Source organism: Prinia subflava, chromosome 4 (genome assembly GCF_021018805.1).
Source record: "Prinia subflava isolate CZ2003 ecotype Zambia chromosome 4, Cam_Psub_1.2, whole genome shotgun sequence".
Classification (NCBI taxonomy): Eukaryota; Metazoa; Chordata; class Aves; order Passeriformes; family Cisticolidae; genus Prinia; species Prinia subflava.
Genome location: NC_086250.1, coordinates 30,030,924 through 30,056,099, shown reverse-complemented (window position 1 = coordinate 30,056,099; position 25,176 = coordinate 30,030,924). Strand labels below are relative to the sequence as shown.

Genomic DNA, 25,176 nt, shown 5'->3' with positions numbered 1-25,176 from the left:
CACTGAACTGCTGTCCAAGCTACTTTAAATAATAGTAATCTTTCTCCAATTTCTATTTTCTACTCTCATTATGAGAAGCAGAATGATTAAGATGAAAATTCATTAATTAGGTCCAGTAATCTGGTTAAAAGTCTGATTATCAGTCTTATTTAAAGCTATTTTCATAGCAATTTTTAAAATTATTAAATTATAAAAATTACTTGTAGTAAAGGCCCATTTTACTCTGCTACATGTTTTTTGATATAAAATAATTTACAAATCATTCTGTATAAGGGTTTTTTGGGAATTGTCCTTTTATTTTCCTGCAGTTAGAGAAACTTATTCAACAACATAGTCACAGATTAGCAGAGTTATGTCACTCTGACAGTAACAATTTTTCAATTAAATTTTATGAGTTTTGTTTCTTAATCATGTTCCTGGACTCACTGCAGACTTCTCTTTTTTGAGAAACAAAGGAACCACTGTTGAAAGGAGTTTTGGTTCCCATGTACTTTTTCCCTCAGTTTCCAGGCAAACTGCAGGAGCATTGCCGTGTTCCAAGAAAACTCCGTGCACCAAAGATGGACATGCAACAAAAGAAACGTGAGATAATTTCTAAAGTGTAATTGTTCTTGTTTGTTTGATTGTTTATGTTTTATTGGTTTTGATTTGGTTTCGGTTGGGGTTTTTGTTTGTTTGCTTGTTTGTTTTGTAAATCAAATAAACAGTTGTCCTGAGCATATAGCACTCACAACTGAAAACAGATGAAAAGTTTTGTCAGGAAAATAAAAGGAGTGTTTGTTCTCTTCAGTCAGTACACAGATCCTTAGAAGCCTTTCCTGTTATGATTATTTCAATGATTCTAATACTCACAAAGCCCAGACTGATGTTTTATAATTGTCTGTGTGGTTATTGCAATTTCAACTAATATTTTATGTGAAAAGAAGAAATTAATTCTTACTTTGCCAGGTTGGTGAGTCCAGAGAGACTTTCAGCATCAATTTTGCTGATTTTGTTACCATCAAGGTGAAGTTCAGTAAGAGAAGGAGGAAGGCCTGAAAGAGAGAACAGCATCAAATTATTTTTGATTAAACTGGATTCTTATATTTTTTAAAAAATACTTATACTCTACCAAAGCTCTTTTGCAATTGATTTTTCTAAGTTACCACATTTTACCTGTGCAAATCTCCGAAATGCTAATTGTATTTCTTACCCTTGGGGATGCTTGTGATGCACATGAACAATTCACTAGATAGAATTAAGAACTTTCATAATCAGAGAAACTGAAAACAGCAAGTAACAATTTATTTAACATGAAATAAGGCCAAGCTCCTAGAGTCATTATAAAACAGTTAACTCTTGAAAAATACATAAATTAAATTCTTCTCTTTTATTATTTCTAGCCTTCATGATTATATAAATGGGACATATAAAGAACTCTAATTTTAGCCAGAATATCCACATACATAAACGTGCAAACATGTGGCACCTGGATATTTAACAAGAAACAGCAGTAGAAAATGAAACTGTAGGTATGAGGCAAAATAATTTTGATGTTAATTTAGTTAGGGTGCATACTAGTTTACAAATTCTGTTTATCAGGGAAAAAAAACAGGAAACATGTTTTACCTATCTGAGGTCCCTCAAAAGAACATTCAAAACAGGAAATATGGGAAGAAAAAAATAACAACCACTATTATCTTTCAAAATGTTTTCAGCCATTTCAAAACAATCTGTTGGCTGAAGTATGAATAAATTGAATATAATTTCTTCTGTATTGGAACCATTCTTGTTTGTTTGTTTTCAATAAATTACAATGAAAATTGCACTTATTTCGAAGGAATTTGAAACTAAGTACTTCGAAAAATAGCAAAGGTTTCTGTTTTGTTATAGGGAGAGTACTTTTGGCTTCAAACCCACAGACTTGTGGAGGGCTGATTTTATTCTTGTTCAGCTTCAGTTAATTCTACATGAGTTTACAATTGTGTAATATTAATCAGGCTCAATAACCATGCTTGGAGGCTGGAAATGTTCTTCCATTTTCTATTTCAGCTATGAGACAAGAAAAGCAAAATAACATAAAATGACATTTTACAGTGCACCTCACATGGAGCTTCTTGTAACCAAAAACCAAAATTTTCCAATCTAGGACAGACACAAAAAGCTTCCATAATATTTTTTCCCAACTGAGTAGAAGTTACCACATTTTACCTGTGCAAATCTCCGAAATGCTAATTGTATTTCTTACCCTTGGGGATGCTTGTGATGTTGGTGTCTGCGATGCGGATGTAGGAGAGCCTCTTCATCCCCTGAAAAGCTCCATTTTCAATGCCCGAACTCTTGATGGGATTGGTGCCCAGTTCTGCCAACAAAACATGGTTGTGAGCTGTGCTGCAGCCTAGGTACCTATGTTCTTCAGGTCAAAGCTAATTTGGAGGTACAATTAATTGGGGCAGCTGGCAGTTGTTGGCTTTCTACATGTAATCACTGATCAAACTAGAAACAACATCTTGCAAAAACTCTTAGTTGTGTTTGTCATAATTTCTCATGCTCATACCTAAGACAATCACTTGGTTCAGTCCGTTAAAGACAGCTTTCCTCAACTTGGAGATCTCGTTCTCATGAGCCCGTATCTCCTGGAGAGACTTCGGCATGTTTTCTGGGAGTTCCTTCAGGTTGTTCTTGGACAGGTAAAGTCTCTCCAATTTCTTCAGAGGAGCAAAAGCTAATGGGCTTATTTTGCTGATTTTGTTGTTGACAAGGATCAGTGCCTGTAGAGTAATAATCAAGGAGATCTCAGATGATCACAAGGAAAATTATTTCGTGGTGAAACATTTTATTATTATTATTATTATTATTATTATTATTATTATTATTATTATTCTCTAGTGCCTTTTGAGCTCTTCTGATGGCAAATCTGGTAAGCTGAAGAAAATGTAATGCAGTACAAAAGAAAAAAAATAAACTTCTGAAAGAGTGAAAGATAAGTCCTATAGAACAAATACAAGTATTGCTGAGACTGCAATGCATTTGAACAATTTGTGTCCAAATCATTCCATTTAAAACTGTGAAGAGCAAAACAGTCACAAAAGATTTGATTTTTGTTTGGGGTTTTTTTTCTGATTTTGTTTATACTAAGGCTACTGTTATACCTTAACCATTGTCACAAAACTCTTCTAATCAGTTTCTCCTGAACAGGAAATCCTATTATTCAATAGAGTGAAGGCACAGCCCAGTTTAGTAAAATGATGCATAACTTCATCTTGTTCCTCTTAGTATTATAAAACTGCACTTACTAGATTTCTGATGAATAACAAACTCTCTTTTTTTCTTTTTTTCTTTTTTTCTTTTTTTTTTTCAGAGATATAAACTATCTTTTGGTAAGCAAAACTGGGTATGGAAGGGGAACGATCTGAAGCATAATGCTCCAAGACCTGCAGCTGAGGATCATGGACCATACTTTGCCTTCCCTGTAGGTGCCTAATCCAGTTCTCACAACTGTGATATCTAAACTCTAAGAACTCTAAGAAGATTATCTGTCCATACAGCTGGGGGAGGAAGGCCTCCATGAAAGAACTGTTATATGTAATAGGTGTTCTCTGCATGCCTCTGAAATTTTACATTACTTCTAAATCTCATAGATTAATTAACCATGACACAAAAAGGGAGAAGGTCTCATTACTGTCAGGACATAAAATAGTAATGGAGAGTATTTCAGATATAATAGATGTTTGAATGACTCTATCATTCCATCTGCTTACTATCTACTTATCAGATTTACAGTGCTGCTTGTTTGTGCAGTGGATTGAGTAGAATGGGCCATATAAACATTGATATAATATCTACTCATATTTATTACTAGGGCATTTTTTTCACCACCACCATTATGCTAGTTTCAGAAACAGAAGACATAAGTTGTTGTAAATTCTATAGTGAACATTCAGAGCATTTTGATGGACTTTCAATATTTTCAGAATTTCATTTTAGTCTGTTTATTGGAAGAAAATGGAGTGTCCAACTTATTCCATAATCAATTAAGTATTAGAACAATGACAAGACTATCAGCCTCTGTGACAAACTCTCTCCATCATGGAAACTTGAAAGAGAAGTGGGCAGATTAAAATGGTGATGTGTTTTTCCCCAATGGACTCCTCTTGCCGATCACCCTGAGCAAAGCCAGCAGTGTGTACTGCACATGCAATACATGGTTTCCTTTAGTGCACGTAAAGCTGAACATATCTGGTCTTAATTTTGTATGCTAGCTAGAATTAACTCATATGCAAAAGGAAATAGAAGAGGTCACCCACAGTTCAGCAGTGTTTTTCCCTAACAATAAGCCTATCCCAAAACAAATATGTTGGTCTGTGGAAGTCATGGCCCCAACTCTCTATTTGGGCCTGTACTATAAAAACTGACATGAGAATACATTCGGAATGGTTTTCTGGGTCATGATTGCCAGAATTGTGATACAGATGTAGATTCTACCCACAGTGAAATTCAGCTGCCTGTAGAATATTAGGACATGGCAAACAATGCATGTATTTAAAAGCAGTACAGTTGGAATTATGCCAATTAGTCTCTTACATTGTTTTTATTTCAATAATTGAACTTGCTATTGCTAATTACATTGTTCTTTATTTTTTATTAATTTCACCATATCTTTCTTTTTCATAGATCTCTAAGTCAACACTCAGTGAGTTTAGGCTCATGAGTATTTGAAATTTTTGTCTAGCATCTTGCTTTGTACATCTTAACCATTTGTTTCAGCTAAAAGCCCGCCTTTTTGGGGGGTTTTCTTTTAACATTTTTACTTTCTAAATAAAAAATCTGGGGAGATATTAATCACAGCTGATGATTGGGTGTGAAATATTTCTTGATGGAAATAGGTAGGCGTAGCTTCAGCTAGACACTGTAAATATTCTCTGAGCACTTAATTGTTATATCTCTTCAGATGGGAACTAATACCCCTGACCAAACCCAAAAGTTATCTAGGTACCTAGGATTATTCTGTTATGTTTTTCCAATGCTTCTCCTTAATATGTTTATGTTTTCTTGGGGAAACACTCAGAATATTGTTATTTTATTCAAACACTCAAGGAGTCTCTCACTTAGAAACAGTGGTGGTCTATCAAAGGTAAGTATAAAAACACTAATTTCACACTGGAAACATGGGTTTGGTGGTATAGGGTGGGAAAGTGACACAAGACTGTTGACAACTTTTTCTGTACCAGAATATTATTTCCCACTTAGACCCCTCTCTGCAAGTCCTGCTCCCAGTATTTTGAACCTGCATTATTTTTCCATTGTTGTGCAGCTGTAAAGGAAAAATAAACCCACACATTACGCTTTGTAAGAGACGCTTTACTGTCTCCCAGGGCAACAACAACTGATGAGGATAACACACCAGTATAGCACCTGGCAAGCCACACCCCTGGATTCCTTTCCCACTTCACAATACCTCTATTATATCCCATACATATCCAGAACTAAGTAATTAGCCTTGCAGCAGTGCTGTTTACTTTCCTCAGAATGTGTCCCATATGGTTTGCATGTAAAAGAAGCTAAATCAAACCAAAATAAAATAAAATCAAAATCTCAGGGGATTTAGAGGTCAATGAAAACAGGAATCAGGGTACAAGAACCTAGGGAAAACATCTGCAGGCAGTGTTACAAAGGAATGGATCTTAGGCAAAAACAGGTCACATGGACCAGCTAATCTGAACAAAGCCCAGATGGCATGATGGGACATTACATTCAGCGTGTTAAAGGACGTATGACATTTTTGTACTCCAAGAAGTACTTGGAGAGAAAAATAAAGATCATCCTGAAAGTGTTCAGAGTGCTGGAGCCCTTGGACACAAATATCACTTGTAATGCTGCTGGTATGAAATGATTTGGCAGAAATGACAACCCAGAACAAAAGTCACAGGAACTGGTTCTTTTATTTGAAAATCTACCTTCTTCTACACTTTCACTTTCAGTGGAGGAAAAAGGATATTTTAGACTAAACATACTCCATAAGGTCTAACTTCTTCCCCCCACCAAAAATTGAAGCAAACCAGGAATTCAAAATATGAAAGACTGAGCATACAAATGTACAGCTTTCAACGTGACCTAGTATGGATGCAAAAATAAATGACCTTAAGTAAAAAAATAAAGAAAAGGCAAGAAAGAATAAAAAAATAGAGACAAAAAATACACCAGGTATTAATACATCAGTTTGTTAGGCTTAGAAGTTTCATAGCAATTTCCCATGGATAAAACACAACTTCCATCCTCATTTTCCTGAGATAAAGCTTTTTTCCTTTGTCATAATCTAGCATGTAAAGCGCACAGTAAACATTGACTCAGTTATAATATTGCACCACCTTATCATGACTAGCAGTTTAAGTGGTGTTCAGAGAGGAAAATAAATTAAGCTTTGCTCCAAAGATTACTTTCTTTTTTAGTGAAACATCTCTGGTATTTCTGTAGTCAGGAGAAGAATAAAAATCACTGTATGACAGGAATAGACACTGGCTACGTTGAAGTCAGTGGGAGTCTGGCCATTTAGCTCCCTCTGACCTGGTTTCTACCTCAAATATTTATTCCCAACAACAACAAAAAAAAAGGAAGATTCACAATTCAGGAAGATTTTGGAACCCTTGTTGGCAGGCTTTTGTCAAAATACACCTTGACAAACTGCAGAGGCAGTGTGTAGCAGTCAGGTTGGAATTAGCACAGGGTTATTCTTCTTGTGGTTACTAAAACTTCCAATTTTTTGCCCTGTCTAAGGGTGGGGAGCAGAGAATTAAATTTTCTGGTGTAATTTCATTATATGAGAATCTCAGGAGGGTTTTCTGAGGGGTTTCAATCCCCAAACATCTTATTTTAGTATAGTTTGAAGTGAGAGCCTTGCCAAAACCAGAATTAAAATGGAAAATTACCAGCAAACTCTCATCAGCCATATTACACAGTGATACACCTGTTTTGCCAGCTGGGGATGATACACTTATCTAACATCAATTCTTTACTGATGCATGCATCCTTCAGGGTTTAACCTGAAAAGTCAATCCCTGACCCAATGGAATTTCTTTAATTTCCTGGGTTATGTATTACATTATTACCTGTTTTTTATTACAGTTCTGCTAGGAGAAGTTATATCTTAAGAACTTTAGCCTCAAGACCCAGGCATCCCAATAAAAATAATAATTAAATCCATCCCTTTTGTTTATCTTTATGTTTTCAGATAAGTCATAACCTGGACATAGAGTCAAGGTTTTCTTCCAAATTATTAAGGATGTATGTACATTTATGGAAAAACTAAAAAAAACCCCAAACAACACAAGAACAGTACAAAACAAACACACAAACAAACAAAACCCTCAGAAAACCAGAACTTGACATTCCTCTCTAATCATCCAAACGTAGGATCAAGAGGACATTGCTAAGAAAACCAGGGACAAAGGGATGACATGGAAGCAACAGAGAAGAGATGAATGAATTGTGAAGGGAGGAGATGCCAAGGCACTGAAGAAACAGCCTGTCAGTACAAACAAAAGAAGCCTGTGGGAGCAGTGTGACCACACACACAGGACCTTGTTGAATAATCCCAGAAAGCAAAGGAGCCTGTTGCAGACCTAGTTTGCCTGTCCTCTAGGCTCTCACTGGTACCTCTCACTCAACATGACTTGCACAGGTGATGTAGAAACAGGTGGTTCTGTATTTTCCTTTTTCTTTCAATCCTGTCCTTGTCTACTATGACAAGAAATTTTGGCTATTCATTAAATTTATTTCACTTGATCTTATTTTTATTGTTACATTTTATAAAAATTTCCTTTATTTCATTAGACTAGTATGCTGACTCTCTCCAGAATTTTAAGGATCTCAAAATACTTTGTCCTGTTTTTCCCTCACATGACAAAATCTTTACCCATTGTACAAGAAAAATGTTTTCTGTGCATATGGTCTGTTTTATACTTGTTTCAGTGGAAAATCTCATTGTTTCTTAAGCACAATGCAAAGGTGAGTATGAGGAAATTAAAATTCTCTAAGGGAGTGCTGTATTTCAGAAATATTAACCTTTTGCTCCCCCTCTGAATATTTGTTAGAAACCTAAAGCTGCACATCAGTTCTGCCTCTAAAGATACTAGGGGAACTGGGTTCAGAGGCAGAACCTGGACAGAGATATCTTTGTTTTTTCACAGTATGATAGTGATTAATGATTCTTCATTCTATGATTTACAGAGAGTGTTTACTTAAATTCTTTTTGTGCCTGGGAAAAGAGAACTGAAGCTGCAATTAGTCATCAGAAGACTGGATTATTTAGTTAATATTTTCTGATCTCTCTGGGGATTTTCTATATCTCTGAAAGATCTTCTTAGACTTTTCTTCAGGTTTGTTTGGTTTGGTTTGAGTGTTTTGGAGGGTTTTTGTTTGTTTTGTTTTGTTTTTTGAAAAAAGGATGGCATGAAATTTCCATTTGCTCTTACTACAAAGAGGGTTTCAGTTGCTCTGCCCTCACATTTAGTGTCAATGATCCTCTGATGTGGATATGGTCACAACTTATTAAGTTCCAAGTTTAAATCTTTTATCTTTTAGGTCTTTTCCTTCAGTTTAAACAAAGTTGGGTTTAGCATTTTTGTATGTACAGCCATGGCTTTGAACAATTCTGCTAGCTTCAGTTAAGTAAAGTTCCATTTGATTTCAGGCCAATAGTGCATTCTCCTTCTTTCACTATACTAGCACTGTGCCAACTGAAAAATTCTTGTTGGAGAAGCATGCAGTCACTATTCTCTTGTTTGTGCTGTTGTAGTGATCTAACACAGAGCACCTCTTCTTTCACCTCCTTTTCCAGGTGCCAGGCATTCTGCTGATTTGCTTTGGCTTTGCCACACAGCCTGACACTCCATGTGCTGTTTGTGTAGGCTCCTCCTTTACTCTGCATGAGGGCTTACTCATGTAGTATTTTGGATTCTTATTGTGTCCATGGGGTCAAAGTACTGAACTCCATCCAGAAATGTCAGTCTGCCTGGAAAATTCCGGCAGTTTCATAGAAATAGAGACTTTTTTCCTGGCTTTTCCAATAGCTTTCCTGTCTGACTTTTTTGCCACAGGTCTAAGTCATAAGCAAGTTTTTCTACATAATATCAGGCAGTTTTCTGAAACTGTGAAACACAGTCCCCAGCCCTTAAAAAAGAGTCTTCAATTTTTCCCAATTCTCTCAATTTCTGTGCTAAAAATAAATAAATAAATAAATAAATAAAAATACAAACAATCTTTCATTTTCAAACAGAGTGAAGTCTCACAGTGTTTTCATAGCGCAACATTAATAGTTTAGCCACTTTTTCCTAGATAATTTAAAACTCTAATAATATCAAGTGCACTACAACTGTTGACTCTGATATTTCTTGGCAGAAATCTATTATTTGTAGGTAAATATTCATTTAGTTGCTTTCTCTTCTAAGTGCTTGCCTTATTTCCACAGCTGAAAATTTTAGCTGCTCTTTGGAAATCTACGTAGGAAGATTTTCAATATAAAGAATATTTTGGTAGGTTCTAATTTCTCTTTCATCTCCAGTGATGTGTAGTATAAGCAGTTACATTTTTACTGAAAGAGAAGCCATGAGCGAGTTATAGGTGAATCCTTTCTTTTCTGGCTACTTATTCTTGGTTTTAGCTGAACCTTAGGATCAACCCAAGTTGTTCATGAAAATCTCTTCTAAAACTAATACACTTGTGGTTAGTGACAGCTACAAGTGTTAAGAAGATGTTTTAATGGATTATTTAAAAGTAACAAACTGTATAAACTGCTCATTTTTTTCAAGACCTATGAGAACTGAGGTTTAAAGGGTTGTTCCCGTAAGTGATCATTCATGCAAAAGGTTAGCTCCAGTTTCTGCTTTTAGATTTTGGAACAAGAATGTTGTTAATTTTTGTAAATCTTAATAGAGTTCAAGAAAATTTAGTAATGTCTAAGAAATTTTTGGACATCACACTGTAAAATGTAACATTAACCCAAGCCATGTTTCTCAGGAAATAAGATTAAAAAGCACATACATTTTATATATCTATCTCACACATTCGTGTATTTTTAAAATAAATGTCATAATAGAGCTCTGTCAACAACAATGTTTTTGAATTTTATTTTCTAAAAATATTTAATATAAAGTTGGGGAATGGGAATCGTTCCCAGATATTACACAGGAATACTCCTGCTGAGAGCAAAGATGGTGCCTAGTTACATAAATACACTGCATGACTAAATTATTATTTTGGGGACAAGATCATAGAATTGTAGAATGGTTTGGGTTGGAAAGAGACCTTGAGAGAATCATTATTTGCTCTTGAGTAAACGCAGGAAAACTGTCGTTTTGAAGGTTATTTCTTAAAATTTATGCTAATGTATGATATCTAGTGGTCCCTAAGCTTGTGCTGGATGCTTTTGTGAGTAAGCCAAACAAATTATATCTTCCCTGAGGAGTTATTTAATTCACTATTAAATTGTATCTGTTGTAAAAAAAGAAAAAACAAAAACCAGAATAAAAATAAAATAAAGAAAACCCCTTAGAGGTAACTTCAATGAGATAAAATAGTTCACAACAGCATAACTCACAGCAGGATGTGTAATTGAGACCTGAACCAAGTGCCAAGTGAGTAGAAGTCATTGGGAGCAGTGATTTTCATCTGCAATACCATTCTCTGACTAATTTAAGGCTGTGTCAGGAAGAAGGATAACCAAAAGATTAATTTCACTGATAAAGATTTTGTCTTTTTTAGCACCTCATAGATAACCTTCACTGAAAACACAGCACTTCTTTCCAAGGTGGAAGAAAACCAAAACAAATGGTCAGGAATTACCATGTCAAATCTGTCCTACAGCCAAAGAAAGGAATTGAAAAAAGGATCTGGGGAACAAGTTATCTCATTCTTTACTGAAATGTGATGTGGAAGAACGTGTTTTGTTGACTTTAGAGGTTATTTATGGAACTGGATCAAGTATGCCTGACACCTATGCCAAAGTTAGATGACATGAACCTCAGGATTCACTCATGCAGATCCCTTCACTATGGACAGTCTGGTGTTCATATTTTTCTAAACTTATCTTTTTGATGTTCCATTGAAACAACATATTTAGGAGGGACTTTGGAAGAAATTAAAAGATGTAAAATTTTCTAGGATTCTTTTTTCCAAGGGGTGGAATGTAGATTCTTGTTTGAAAGAGATATTCTTTGGGTGATGATATTGGCACCAGTAATGGATAAAAAGTGGGAGTTGACTTCTTGTTCATGAAGGGAAGAGGAGAGGAGAGGAGAGGAGAGGAGAGGAGAGGAGAGGAGAGGAGAGGAGAGGAGAGGAGAGGAGAGGAGAGGAGAGGAGAGGAGAGGAGAGGAGAGGAGAGGAGAGGAGAGGAGAGGAGAGGAGAGGAGAGGAGAGGAGAGGAGAGGAGAGGAGAGGAGAGGAGAGGAGAGGAGAGGAGAGGAGAGGAGAGGAGAGGAGAGGAGAGGAGAGGAGAGGAGAGGAGAGGAGAGGAGAGGAGAGGAGAGGAGAGGAGAGGAGAGGAGAGGAGAGGAGAGGAGAGGAGAGGAGAGGAGAGGAGAGGAGAGAATTAGGCTGTAAAGATCCAGACAAGAAAAGCCAAATAAGATATTGTTTATGATAAAAAGGATGAAATGGAGGATTACACAGAATGAGATGTTGAAAGGCTAGAAAAATAAGATTTTCAAGCATATGTCTGAATTAAGATATTACTTTCAAAGACAGAGAATAGCCTTTTTCTGCTGTGTAAAGAAATGTATTTCAACAAAATTTAGGCAAATGCACGAGATATGTATTTTGAAATGCTGATAAAAACTATAGACAAGGAGGAGGACCTCAGACAGAGAAAAAAATTTAGAAACATAAGAAGGTAGCTGTCTGATGGAAACTTGGAAAAGAAGATGTGAACCAGAAAAAAAAATAGTCACAGAAACCAGGAAGGAAAATATTTCAGCAAAGAGGAAACCAGACAGAAGTGTTAGAAGAGACTGGCAGGTAAAGAAGGATGAGGATGAAGCTTTGCTAGGAGAAAGTTATTGCAAAAACACAATTTCATCATAGTGCAGGGGGCAGAAGTGTAACTTGGAAAGATTCTTGAATTAAAATTAGTACAGAATATCTGCTGACAAACTTGGCACATACAAATCTCTGTGAGCTCAGAGGTAGGAGGGGAAGGACTACAGTAAGAAGTGAGTGAGATGGCAGGGTAGAGATGGAAATAACCAAGTAACTGTGCCAAAGAGACTGAGAACATAAATAAATATGTGAGAGAATTTATGCTAGAGATTTGGGAACTGAATAGACAGGAGACAGGTATGAAGAGCTGAAAAGAGGTGAGAAACTTCTGTAGTTTGACAAGAAAGCTTGCAGGAGAGAAAAGGGAATAAAAATAAATAGGCTGGGCTTGTGGAAGAAGATCACAAATTATCACTTTCCCTTAAAAAATGCATTACCATGTCAAAACCACATTTTCTCCCCATTTTTGTTGTAAATACTTGTTCATTTACACACTTACATGAAGATTCTTCAGGTTCTTGAAATCTCCTTCTTTAATTTCAGTGATTTTGTTGTTCTGTAAGTCCAACAGGGTTGTGTCTGGAGGAAGGTCTTTTGGCACCTTTTCCAGACCTAGTGACAGTGAAAAGAACAATTAAATTTCAAAGAAACTTTAAATAAGGGACAGTGCCTTTCTTAGTAGCATTTTGCTTTCAGTAAACACCATTTCTAGAACTAATTTCCTGAAGCAGCTTATGAAGACTTATTTGAAACAGTTTCTGTCTCCAGCCAGTCAGAAGGAGTTTTCTTTTGCTAAGTTTAACCAACATTTATTCACATTTCCGTTATGCCTTTTCTGAGAAAATATCTGAGGTATAGCTTGAAGCAAAGGATTCAGTTTGGGAAAGTAATTTCCAGTATGTTTTATTCCACTAAATTGTGTGAATAAAAAATCCTTTTGGAAAGAGACATGGTATTTATTATTTTCACTGGGTGTTAGCTTTTGTGGACAGACAACCTTTCTTGCTTTTAAAAGGTACTAGGTTTTTTGAAAGTACGATAGTTAACTATAATAATTTCCAGAAAAAATACAGTTTGTTTGAAGGTAACTGAGTAAATTGCAGTAAAGTCCACTTTAAAAAAAACCCAAACTACTAATTCACCTCCCCCCTTTTCTCTGAACAGAAACTATGTCCAAGTTTTCTGGAGAACAAATCTCTTGGTTTCAGTACAACTGCCAAAAGTACATCAGACAGTTTAAATTAAAGACTCTCTTTGGGACTATTTTCTGAATAGCTGATATGTATGTCTGATGAAGTCATGGAAATGAAATTATTCAGTGTTAAATAACACTTGCTTTACCCTGTTTTCCCTTCATACTGTGACTTGGAATAAAACAAATCTTTTACAGTCATTCTAATTTACCACAAAATTAAAATGTTCTTTCCTAACTAGCCTTTTTTTTTTTTTTTTTTTTTTTTTTTTTTTTTTTTTTTTAACAAAATGTGAAATGCTAAATGAATAGTTGGTAGGAAAAAGTTCTAGATACAAATGAAGTCTCTAAATGAGCATGTATCAGACATGGACTTCTCTGGGTAAAATTGTCTTTTTACCAGGAAAGGTTTTAACTAGTATTCCTGAAGCTGTATTTGAGCTCTTCTGGGAAAGATCTCTCTGGAGGTATTTCCAGTGACATCCTAGAATTATGATGGACTGCATGATATTCTTCTCAGAGGAAAGATATATACCAATAAAATTATCTTTTTAAGCCTATATATTAATCCCAAGCATGACATTGCAAGAACAGAGAGATATGCTTCCAGAGGTAAGAAGCTTTGCCCACCAAGGCTGTGGATATTCCATCCTTGGAGATACTCCAAAGTTGTCTGGATGCAGCCACAAGCAACCCTCTAAGCAGGGGAGTGGCCTAGATGGTCTCAAGAGTTGATGTCCAAATTCAACAATCCTGTGATTCTGCGATACTAAGCACTCATCAAAAATGTGTTTTCACACACAGAATGTAGGATTCTCTGTCAAAATCCTATGTGTACCAAAACTCATTATCTTTCAATCCTTTCTTGGAATATATATGTGTGTATGTGAAGTAAAAGTGTGGTAAGATAAAAAAATTAAACTATTTGCACCATATTTTTATTAGAACTGAGGCAATAAAAATTCACCTGATTTTTAATTACACCAGAATTCAAAAGTTTTTAAAAAGCAGAATCATGTGGCCTGGGATGAACTAGTAAAAGCTTCATAAACTAGCAACAGCCAAAACTCACATCTCATCCTGTTTACCTTACTGATATTCAGTGCACAAATATTTGATTCAGATTATTCATATTACTAAAATAACTTTTCCTCATTTAGGCATGGACTTTGTTTTTACTTCAACAGTTTCAAAACCCTCATTACTTCCAGAAGTGTACTACCAGAGTTCCAAATATATAAGAATGTGATACTGTCTAATTTGTATGTTGGTTGTCTTTGGACAGTTTCTGTCTTCTGTGAACAGGACTGATGTCAGCAACTAAAAATTCTTTCCCAAAAAACACTACTTTTTCTATACAAAAATTCTGTTATAACTTCCTATAGTCTTGCAGCTTATATGGTGTTCTTCACATATGAATAAAAAACCCCAAGGGTTTAATTAATTATATTCAAAGTAGCATTAGTATGTTCTGGTTGTCAGCATGTTTATATTAGTAGGTTGGTACCTCTAAGAAGTGTTATGGTATAGAAGAAAGTGAAAGAACTCCACAGCCATGCTTTATGTGATGCCCTTGGAACGTACTTCGTAGGAACACTTGGGGAACACTTGGCTTGCCACTGAAGGGATAATTTGCCAGAGACTGAACTTCAAAAACAACTTCCAGCTGTACTTTCCAGTTTCTAAAAGCTTAAGTGTTACCCATGAATATGGCAGAACTGATAATTTCTACAAGCAATAAAGTTAGATTTCAATGTTTCATATTATAAAGATAAGACAAATTTAATAATCAGAAATCTATTTCTCAAAATTATTTATAACATAATTTTCCTGTCTTATACTAGAAACGAGAAGGATGTACAATACAATAATTAGCTCTGCATGCAAAGTATAATTGCCATCACTTGAAGAGTTGAACTTTTTTTTATTACCTATCCTATATATATAGTAATGCATTTCCTGAAGTTGTTTTTAAAAATGTTTTTAAAATCAGCTTTAGAATTACGTTTCATTTTTTTTCTTGACTGGAGTCGGTTTTGAGGAAAAAAGCATAGATGAGTATAGGGTGCACACCAGCTACCGAGGAGATCTTGCATTATCAGTGAAAGCAATTCATTACATCCTCCAGCTGAAACCTACATCATCTGAAGCTCTCCAGTGGAGGAAGAGTTTATAAACGGGGAATCTGGACACTGACTTGCAAAATCAGCATTTAAATAATCCAGGACTAAACTACAATTGAGATGTAGACCAAATCCACATCTACCTTGGCTTGTGCTTCAGCTTGCAGATCCAGGTCTCTATAAGTTGGTGAACCTCCAGAGATACATGTAGGAGGAGCATTGGTGTACTGCAAACTATTCCCTGTGCTGAAGGCTCCCAGCCTGGACAGCAAAGCTTCACACCTTTCTGGTCAACAGCAGCCAGTTCAGAGGAATGGGGGAGCCTGAACTGATGTGACAGTGTGATGGAGTTTAAATCGAATGGCAAAAATTGTAGTCCCACTGGAAGCTCCAATGGCTCCTGGGATAGAATATCATGTCCCAGAAAGACTGGGTTTGGTTCTTCTGTCTGGGAGACAAGAGTTTAGAGGGGAACTGGGGGCTGTCCTTACTACTCATTTCTGAGAAACCCAAGTGATACCCATGCACTTCTGGAGCCACGTTGTACAGTGTGATCACATGCAACTAAAAATTACTTCCAGTGAAATTTATGTAATGTCAACCAAAAGGAAAACTGGTGTTGAAAAATAGTGATTGGATCTCTTCTTAATTATTTTAAGAACAGTATACACAGATATTCCAGCTCTTGGAGGTTTTTATACATTAAAACTTCCTTCTTGAAAACCATATGAAAATATCTCATAGCAGTCCAAGTTTTTATTTGAATAATCAGTGCTACTCAGTAGGTATACAGCTCCCTGGAAATATTTCAGCTTCTAGTTCCTAAGGTTAACTTATAACTGATTAAAAATTTAGATAATTCTGCCTTTCCCACTGTATGTTAAATTGAAAATACTTTTTTTTTTTTTTTTAATTTTGGTTGAATAAAATTAACTCATTATTAAAGTGGGTAAATATTTTTTTAAATCAATTTATTCAGAAATAAGTACTGGTATAGCTACACCCTTTTAAAATTCTTGTTTACGCTGAGATTAAGAACTTAAAGATTCTGAAAATAAAAGAGTTTTAATTAACCAGTTCATGTATCTTAATCAAAATACCCTTTTGATTTGCACTAAAAAATTTCTTTCAGGGAAATCATTACTTCCTTATAGAAGTTTAACAGCCATCAGTTCCTGTAGCCCAGCTCAGATCTCTAATATTCCTTATGAATTTTTATAAGCAGAAATTTTCTACTGTTTTACATTATCAACCTGGAGCAAACAATTATTCCCACCAGTATACATTTATGTGTGTAAAAATCTATGCACATTAAAATGCTTAAAGAACAGAATAAGCCATAGAACTATAAAATGGCAAAAAAAAGGTGTAAGTTTGAATATTTCCTTTTCTCAGGATAAGATGCGCTTTTGTCATTCATGACAGAAGTTTTCCTAACTTTTTGTATATTTCTTCTCTACACAACAGATTTTTGAGATAATGTACACCATCGAAATGTATTCAATAAAAGACAGAATAATTGGATAGTTAACCAATTTCTTTCTCACACAGAAAGGCTCATCCACAGTCACCTTTGGTGGGGAGATGCTACATGGACCAGGAATCCCTGCTCAGTGGGAGGTTGGAGAAGGTGACTTTGCAGAAATCAAGCTTGTCTCCATGGGATCTCATTCTTGTGGGCTGTAGCCTTTTATTATAATTTCTTAAGCAACTGGCAGTGCCTGGCTGTTTAGCTGTGATTGCCTCACATCCTGGGGAGGACAGAAGGCTGGTGGGTCTGGAGATTTTACGAGACCAGGAATTAGGCAGAGAAGGTCCAGGGCTGGTATAATTCATCCTTTATCTGGTCCCTGAGAGAGAATCAGTCAGTGGCTAGCCATCTCCTGTGTACACTGCACCAGCCCAACTAGCATATGCTGCTCTTTAGCCAAACAGGTGTAGGAGATGGAGCAAGAATTTGGGAATAATGAGGATATTATGGGGTTTGTTTGTAGTACACAGCAGTCTTTATAGTTTCTGCAGCTGAGGGAATAGCCTGCTCAGCTACAGGAGCTGTGATCAATGGCCATTGAATCATTTAACCCACACAGGAGAAGGGAGAATTTTGGACCCTCCTGGCCATACAGAGGTTTCAGTCCACTGCTCCAGCTTCTCAGCAGCAAGAGCCACAAGCTAGTCTGCATCTTGGCATGAAGCCACATTTCTGCTGAAGCCATACAACTGTGCAGAAGAGGAATGCAAGATTTATGGGGCCAGGGAGGGAGACGAAGCAAGTAGAAGTCTCAGTTGGCAGCCCAGAGATGAAGACACTGTCCTGAGAATTGCATCTTTCCCACACTGGAACCTAAATAACACACAAAGCCTAAATAACAAATATTTGAAAAGTGACAGTGATAAACAAGTTTTACAATTTTGTGGTTTGATTTTTTTTGGTGTGTTTAGGGTATTTTGGGGGATCTTTCCTCCACCTATCCATTTTACAAGCAGCAGGGATGGGGCTTACTCCTCTGAACAAACCTTTGCTTTCCCAGCTGGAGAGCATGGGCCAAAAGGCAGAGAGACATCTGAGCGCTGTAGCTCAGATACATGTGTTATTACATTGCAACACTTACGATTATTATCACAGGGGCCATAAAATGGGGCTCCTTTCACGACTCTTTCAGTTTCTGCAAACAGCTGCTGCCAGCTGAGGAATTTGGCCGGAGGTCCATGCAATTCCCAGCCGTGCTCATCAGTGGCTGCACTCCCGGCAGAGGCAGCCTCTCCAGCAGCTGCCTGGGCTGTCCCTGCACACGGCTGTGTGCTCTCCTTGCTCCAAGCCAGCTCTGCTCATCCCACTGATGGGCAGCAATCCTCCCAGGGGTGAACGACCTCAGCAATGCCCTGAGTGGACTCTGGGGCAAACGAGGCAAAAGGCAAATTGACAGGGTCAAGATACTTAGTCATGGAAAAAATAGCTGGATCCAAGGACTGCTTTCTGGAAGGGTGGCAAGGAACTGCTTTGAATGTTTTGACTTAGAAAAGTTTGCTGATACTTTCCCAGGCTATGTGCTACAGTCTTTACTGGAAATTTGTTCTCTATTGTGTGGGATTTGCAAATAGGAATAATTTCATTATTTGCATCCGTGAAATAAGAAACAATTGGTTTTTTCTACAGACAAGTATCCTCCTTCTCTCTTCCACTTTCAAACTAAAAGTTTCTTCTCTACTTTCTCCACTCTTGCTATGAATTCAGCAGTAATATTTTTTTTTACTAACAGATATAAAAAACCATTATGGAATGCATAAGATTCTTAAAATATATATTCCTGAAGGTGATTCACAACGATTTTTTAGACCTTTTTCCTGTTCGGCAGTCGGAAAGTCTCATAAGATTCATTCTGGGCTTATTTTTAACACAGATTATTGTTTTTGTATATGTCTGACCCTACCCATAGGCAAGAACAAGAAAACAAACTCCATTCCCTGCTGAGGTGGCCCCTCACAAGGGTAGACCTACTGATCTATTATTACACTGGGTTTTTCCTCCCCAAAACATTTATGAAAATGCTTTCCAGAACAGAGTGAAGAACACAGGAGACTAGAAACAAATTCACATACATTGTGATCAAATGCACAAAAGTGAATGCATGGCTTTATCTGCTCTTTTCTACCTCCACCCACTCTGAGTAGTGAACACATATTTCAAAGCATAACTGATATTGCAAGCCACAGCTGTTATGAATTACTTTTCAGTGCTAGTCACATTTTTGGAACAGATAGAGTTAGTCTCCTGGCTCCAAAAGTTAATACCTAAGAGTAATGATATATTTTTGAAGCTAAAATTCAAGCAACTTCTACTTCTGACTTTTAATTACAATGATCTCAAATGTATATGCCTTCTGAAGAATACTAGCATTTTAGATAGGCAGAAAATTATTCTGAAATAAACTTTAAACTTCAGGGATTAAGTGAAATAAAAATCAAGTATTATGAGCTTTCTAGTTAACTCCTAGAATCAGCAGCTTTACATTTCCCACTGCCATGGCTGCAGACAAAAAACATCCCCTCAGAGAGCAGCAACTGACCCCTGTGATTCCTGCAATCTGCCAGCACCATGTGCATAAGGGCTTTACTCAAAGTGGATGCAATGCAGATGTACTACCTATGAGTACTCATGCAGTGAGGTGAAACATTTACTCCTTCAGTAGTCATAAGAGAGCATTTCAGTAACTCAGAAAAGTGAGCATTATCTAACAAATTATGTTTTGAATGGCTCTTTGGAGTATTGTAATTTGATGTTTACCTCTACTGCAGTTTAAGTTAGCAACAGGCAACAGATGACAACTGGAGGATAGTTCCCTCAATTTTTACTTTGGGATTTACCAGAATTGGCTCTAACATAATGTCATAAAGAATCATTTGGGGGAGGTCTTCTCTGGTTTCAAGTAAACTTACCCCTTCCTGTTCTGACCACATGGTCATTACATAGCCCTAGTTTATAACCTGAGGGCAGAGATATGTTCCTAGTTATTTCAGGTACTTCTAAACATAACACAGCCATTTTTCATAATGTTTTAGAATTGTTGTCAACCTACTCTCACGAAAATATAAAAATTGACGAAGCTGCTGTGGTCATGTCTGGACAGAGTGAATAACAATTCAACAAATTTTGGAAGAAATTTTTCTGACTGAATCAGGAAATCTACAGATCTGTTAGTTCCCTCTTTTTACTACAGGATGTTATATATACCCTTGTAACTCTTAGACATATTTGCTTCATTACTTCTTTTATTTTGTCAGACATTTAGTGATAGAATTTCCCCAGGTCTATTGAAACTCTTACAGTCATCTCCAGCCCAGAAGATGTAAACTCTTTGCCACAGAGTGAAAGAATAAAGAAGAGAAAGTAATTTTTTCCCCTAATCCTGAAAAGCAGTAAGATTTTAATTCAATCCTTTGCCTTTGCTCCTATATCTCTTAGGTAGAGATACTCAGCAATGAGTTTGATTATTGCATCACCATGGACACATTTCTTCCATGTCACCCTAAAACATGAATTCATTGAGAAACTTTTTTGTTTCTGAGGTCCACTCTGGAGCAGTAGAAGGGAAAACATGTAATCTAGCATAGAAATTGAAATCATTCTGGGCTTTCACATTTTAGGTCGTAGAGGAGGTGCAAGCAGAAATTGGTTCTGGGATGCCTTATTGCACATTTCTGTTGTGCTAATGTTGTATTACAGATCAGACTGTAGCCCCCTTTACACCCGTACATGTTTTAAAAGCTGTGACATTTCTATAAGTAATTTGTCTATTTGAGTTTTTTGCCTTTGAGTCCTTAAAGTTACCATCAGGTGGGCAGAATTGGTTTCTTGCTTTCACTGCTATTTTAAAAATATAGTTATTACATTGTTTCTTATTAAAAATAAAACTGTAAGCATCTTCTCCTTAACAGATTTTTGTAGAAACTAAAAACACTCCAAGTAGGTCCCAGGTAACAAACACAGAGATGGTATGGGATGCTCTCCTGGATGCTCCCTCATATGAGTATGCATGCAAAGAGTACATAAATTCTTTAAATTAATAATTCTTAAACCACTTTTCCCCTTTTTCATTTCCTATTTACTTCATAGGTTTGCAATAGAGTTGCCTATATAGCAAATGCAAGTTTACTAAAATCACAGTCATTTGCAGAGAGCTGTTTGAGTCTCATAATTGGCTCCATAAGTTGAAAACTACAACACAAATCCCATCTTTTTTTTTTCTTTCTTTTTCTTTTTTTTTCCTTTCTTTTTCTTTCTTTTTTCTTTTTTTTTTTTCTTTTTTTTTCTTTCTTTTTCTTTTTTTTTTCTTTCTTTTTCTTTTTGTTTTTTCTTTCCTAGAAACCCATGCAGGCATGGTTCTTGGTCTTGAGGTACCTGTGTGTCTATTTTTTTCCACCTCTATCTATCTCTGCAGAGAAGGCAAATAGCAAGTTCTACTCTTTTGTTCAGCCTGGAGAAAAGGAGACTTAGGGGAGATCTTATTGCAATTTACAGCTTCCTCATGAAGGGAACAGGAGGGGCAGGCAGTGACGTCTTCTCTGTGGTCAGCAGTGACAGGACCTGAGGGAATGGCTTGAAGCTGTGCCAGGGGAGGTTTAGGTGATATTACAAAAAAAGTTCTTCACACAGAAGGTGTTTGGGCACTGGCACAGCTCCCCAGGGAAGTGGTCACAGCACCAAGCCTCACAGAGCTCAAGAATAATTTGGCAACACTCTCAGGCACATGGTGTGAGTCTTGGGGCTCTTCTGTGCAGGGTCAGGAGCTGGACCTTGATGATCCTGATGAGTCCCTTCTAACTCAGAATATTCTGTGATTCTGTGATTATCTACTTTGCTTTCATAGTGTAAAGGACAACAGTGCTCTGTGTGAGCATTTTAAATACAATACAGACAAAGAGACATATAATTAGTTCCAGCATCTGTCCGTATTTTTTTTTTTTTTGGTCAGGGCAAACATGAAACAGGATGAATAAATTTGAAAAAATGGAAGTATATTTTGAAGAATACAGTTTTTGATTTGAACTTTACAAAAAATATAGTCAGAAAAATACTTTATTTTCCTGTAACCTGATTATCTTTTTTTGGATCACTTCCTTTTAATCAAAGATTCAGGGCATGTATAAAGCAAAATATAGGCCACTGAGTCCAAATTTGATAAGGTTGAGACATTCAAATCTGGGTTTGAAACTGGTGTTTTGAAAATCCGCTTGAAACTAGATTTACAAAATATCATGGTAACTGGACTGTGTGAACAGAGTTTTTGAGCTGGGTGCTAATATCAGAGGTTTCTTGCTGTTATCATTGATGACTTCACACAGGACCCAAATTCCTAGATCTCCTCCCTGCTGCTATTGGTTCTCAATGAACCCTGGGAAGGAGCTTTTGGACTCTTTATCTCTTCCTTGGCTGGGAACCCTCCACAAATAAATACCAGAGGCTTTCTGTTGTGAAAACACAGATTTTTTAAAATAGCTATATGTCTTACCAAGCAACAAACACTCCATACAAAGGTTTTAAGAACATAATACACCATACCAGTCACACTGTTAGTCCATAACACTAGTTAATATAAGGAATGATAATTTAACATTTTAAACATTGTAATCATCTATAACCACTTATAATTGACTCACATTTTACTAGCTCTCTATTAGCTATTTATTAGTGCATTGGGAGATTTTAGAAATGAACCACTGTGACAGAGCAAGCCAGAAAACAGTTACTTCTTGTGTCACTCAGACTTGGCAGTCTGGATTTCTGTTCCTGCCACTAGGCTTTCATAAATGCATTTCCAAGTCTGAAACAAGCAAACAAATCTAAAAAAAGTGAAAAATAAAATCTACAAAGCTGGTCACTGTTACCTTGGAGTAAGTAGTAAATAAGGAAGGGATGTACTTAGAGTGGATTAATTTTCATCTAGGGTCATGTTTATCAGCTGAAACTGGAACATCAGTAATTGAAGTGGTGATGCAAGAATACCTGCCTTTTACTGCCACACTGGCAAAAGATAATGACTTTTTGTTAATATAAAGTAGTCCACATCCAGGCCAATATTTTTTTTCTTGACAATTTTTCAAGGGTGTTTTCTAATTATTGGGTTATTGATTTAATAATTTTTTCAGAATGTATTGAGCACAGGGCTCTAATTCATGTTTTTTAACTTCCAGAGCATCCTCAAAATTGTATTGAAGCAGAATATATACAAAAAACTTAATAACCCGTGCCAAATTTATCACAAAGCAAAGATGGCGAAGTGGGTTTATTTTTCCTTGCCTTAATTTCAACACACATAACTTCATTAATCTGAAAGGAAGTTGTATAACCTCCAGTGGTCATTTTGCCCTCTCTTGGCAGCTTGGCTCCCAAAGAGTGACGTGTCCTTTCCATCACTGACATCCACCTTAGACAGGATGAACCCCTGCATGGGCAGCCTAACTGACCCCATGTCTGTGAAAAGAAAGCAGACCACTCTTAGACTCTTAACATCCTGTGATAATTCGTATAGATCCTCCAGTGTGACCTCCAACACATTAAGAGCATTCCAATTCACCCAGTCAGCATGTGGAATGCCCAATGGCTTGTGCTTGCTGACAGCCTAAATTATATTGGGCTAAAGAATGTCAGTTTTAAGGCCAAGGTCTTGAGATATAGATGCTATCCTCAGTATAAGTGACAGAATACTTTCCCAGATTTCATGGCTCCTTTTTTAGTGATAATAATTTTGGCAAAAGATATATGAAGCCAGGGGATGTCGTGACAATATCAGCTACTATTAAACATAAAAGGAGTAAAACTTTGATCTTTATTGTAAGAAAATAATAAAAAAATGAAATAACTTGTCCTAAAGGCTCATCAGTGACCATATAAATTCACAAAATTATTTTATTTAAAAACTGCATTTGTTAATGTCTGCCCATTTAAGGATACATGTTTTCTTTTACTGCATGTTTAGTAACCTGTAAGGTTTTGATCTGAATATTTAGCTTTAACGATTATGTTTCAAACCAAAGTATGTTGCAAAGGAGATAATTTCCTTTATAGTGAAAAATGAGATTCTCACATAGAGTCAAAATCAGAAAGATTTTGTTCAGATATTTCTGGAAGATTTTATACAGTGAGATAAATTATCTTTTGTCAACAAATAAATTGCCATGTTTCTATGGTTCAAGAGTTGAAGAGCCATCAGTTGATATACTGAGACACTCTATTTGTTCAGATAAACTGCCTCATGTTACCAGATCCCAGTGATAATACTTTACATATCTGTGAGCTTTTCATCTCCTGATCTCCAAGTGCTTTTCAAACACACCCTCCAACATCCATGCTGAGCTCTAATATACTCTTCTTTATATAAGCTGGAGAAACCCCGCTTTTCTGAGCTGTGAGCAAAATTTGAATTTTAGCTGTAATACTGCTTGAACTTTGTTTGCTGACATCTCTCTCACACACCTTTTGGAAACTACAAAACCTGCATGGATACTCCCAACAAGAGAGATGGAGAGACCCCCACTACGTCCTGACAGGTCTCCAAGGAGGGCAATCTCATTGCATCCTGTATAGAGACAATGACACCGCTCATTTAGAAGAGTCTGGCTGCCAGACTTATCTGAAGGTGAAATAAAGCTCTGACCACCACCTCTGAGTGCCCTTATGAAGCATTCTGCATCTGCTGCAGGGATGAGTAATCACACAGGCATTCTCCTGCCTACCAGGGCTCTCTGGGATGAACTTTACTTGAGACTCCCTTTGGGAGGATGAGACTTTAAGTGGAACTGGTAATCTTTGCTAGGGTTTTTGAGAGGCGTTTGCCTGGCCAGCTGACAGCACATCTTCCCTGTACATATTACTTTAAAACAGGAAATATGGCCTCTGAGCAGCTACATCAGTTACTGCCCACCTGTACTGTGCTCTAATATGAAAGATGTTTGTGATTTCTATGGAAAGCCTGGATGTAGCACAGTCATGCTTCATACCAAAGCATGATCAAAAAGTGAACCTGTGACTCCCTTTTAACAATAGGAGGCAGATTCATAAAAAGCAGCACTTTTATAAATATAGCACAGTGACCTTCCTTGATGAGATCCTTGAGCCTGGTCACAAAGGAAATTCATGTCATGAAATGTATGCACATGGGGTTCTGATTTTGATCCATCAGTAACCAAAATTTTGAGAGAACTCTTTTTCAGGATGTGAGAAGGCAGCATTCTCCTTCTTGCCAACTCAGCTCTTGGCTGGGAAGCAAAATAAATTAATTTGTAGGTGTGTGCTTAGGAAGATGTGTCTGAAGTTTAACACTATAGGAATGCAAAAATTCAGCTGACGAG

At 36.6% G+C, this 25,176-nt stretch overlaps 1 protein-coding gene across 1 annotated transcript in view; it reads right to left on the bottom strand.

Moving 5' to 3' along the window:
- The window catches only part of DCN (decorin), a 38,913-nt gene that overhangs the window by 6,352 nt on the left and 7,385 nt on the right, over positions 1–25,176 (bottom strand). Inside the window, exons 3-6 of the mRNA XM_063396349.1 lie at positions 12,512–12,624; positions 2,537–2,750; positions 2,228–2,341; positions 941–1,034 (exon numbers count right to left, since the gene is read on the bottom strand). Of these exons, the coding sequence (XP_063252419.1) occupies positions 941–1,034; positions 2,228–2,341; positions 2,537–2,750; positions 12,512–12,624 (535 nt within the window). The remainder of the gene's footprint in view (positions 1–940; positions 1,035–2,227; positions 2,342–2,536; positions 2,751–12,511; positions 12,625–25,176) is intronic.